This window comes from Austrofundulus limnaeus, unplaced genomic scaffold (genome assembly GCF_001266775.1).
Source record: "Austrofundulus limnaeus strain Quisiro unplaced genomic scaffold, Austrofundulus_limnaeus-1.0 Scaffold835, whole genome shotgun sequence".
Lineage (NCBI taxonomy): Eukaryota > Metazoa > Chordata > Actinopteri > Cyprinodontiformes > Rivulidae > Austrofundulus > Austrofundulus limnaeus.
The window spans coordinates 118,973-120,274 of NW_013953237.1; the positions used below are offsets into that span (position 1 = coordinate 118,973).

At 50.1% G+C, this 1,302-nt stretch overlaps 1 protein-coding gene across 1 annotated transcript in view; it reads right to left on the reverse strand.

The window, feature by feature from the left end:
• Window positions 1–176: 176 nt before the first annotated feature.
• pthlha (parathyroid hormone-like hormone a) overlaps window positions 177–1,302 on the reverse strand; it is a gene marked incomplete at its 5' end in the record, with an annotated part of 3,796 nt that continues 2,670 nt past the window's right edge. Inside the window, 2 exon segments of the mRNA XM_014028982.1 lie at window positions 177–508; window positions 616–1,099. Coding sequence (XP_013884436.1) covers window positions 637–1,099 — 463 coding nt within the window. The 3' untranslated portion in view covers window positions 177–508; window positions 616–636.

The following is a 1,302-nucleotide window of genomic DNA, read 5'->3' on the forward strand; positions in this document are numbered from 1 at the left end:
GTTTTATCTGTTTTTATTTGTTTTATCTCAGAATCCAAACTAAACAGATGATTTTAACCTGATGGTTTGAGTTTATTTTGAAATGTTTTTTTATATTTTTATTAATTATTTATTTATTTTTCCTGTTTTGTTTCTCAGTTCAACATTTTTTTACTCTTCAATAATCAGGAGAACAGTTTGATACATGGAGCGTTTAATTCATTCAGTGCAAGAGCCAAAAATACAGAACCGGGTCCAGCTGAGCCGGGTCAGGTCCAGCTGGGTCCAGCTGAGCCGGTTTCTGTCCAAAAACCAGGACTGTGGAGAACCATGAAGCGGGTCCAGACCAGGAGCAGAACACAGAAGATCTAAAGTGCTTTATGGTAGAAAAATAGCTCCAGATTTGAGTAATAAATACAAGATTTAGATCAAATAAATAGAAACAGAAAGAATTCTGTCAGTTTTCATTATTTACAAGAATAAATAAAGTTTCTGTCCAAACGTCACCAGTTCAGGAGTCCAGATGTTTCTGCAACACAAACCACAGAAGAACACAAGGTCAGAGGTCACACAACCAAACAACACCTGACCCCAGGTCCTGGTCCTGGTCCTGGTCCTGGTCCAGCTGGGACTCACCGTGGTCAGGGTCTGACGGTGTCACTGGACCCTCCTCAGGTCCAGCAGAGACCTCCACACCAGGTGGAGTCCAGGCTCATCTTCATCCTTCAGGATGGAGCGCTCCCTCCTCTTCCTCCTCTCCTCCCTCCTCCTCCCGGACCTCCCTTTCTTCTTCCTCCTGCCGGGACCCTTCAGGGGTCCCTCGTAGGTCTGGGACTTGTTGGTCTCCTGGGGCAGGACCGAGTCCTCGTCCTCCTCTGGCTGCGAGCTGACGGGGAGGTTCTTGGTTCCTCCGGTGGGCTTGGAGTTGGGGACGGTCCCAGCAGTACTGGGGTGGACCCCGGGCAGGCCCACCCCCCCAGTACTGGTCCCAGTCTGCGTGTTGTGGGTCTCTGCCGTGTGCAGGACCCCCAGGAGCTCCTGGATCCAGAGCCGCCTCCTGAAGTCCTGCAGAGTCCGGCTCTTATCGTGCATCAGCTGCGTGTGGGTCACAGAGCGCCTCCTGCAGGACACACGACACATCTGACTGTTGGTTCTACAAGAACCAGAACCTCAGGTTCTGCACAGGTTCTACAGAGGTCCTACAGAACCTCAGGTCCTACAGAGGTCCTACAGAGGTTCTACAGAGGTCCTACAGAACCTCAGGTCCTACAGAGGTTCTACAGAGGTCCTACAGAACCTCAGGTCCTACAGAGGTTCTACAGA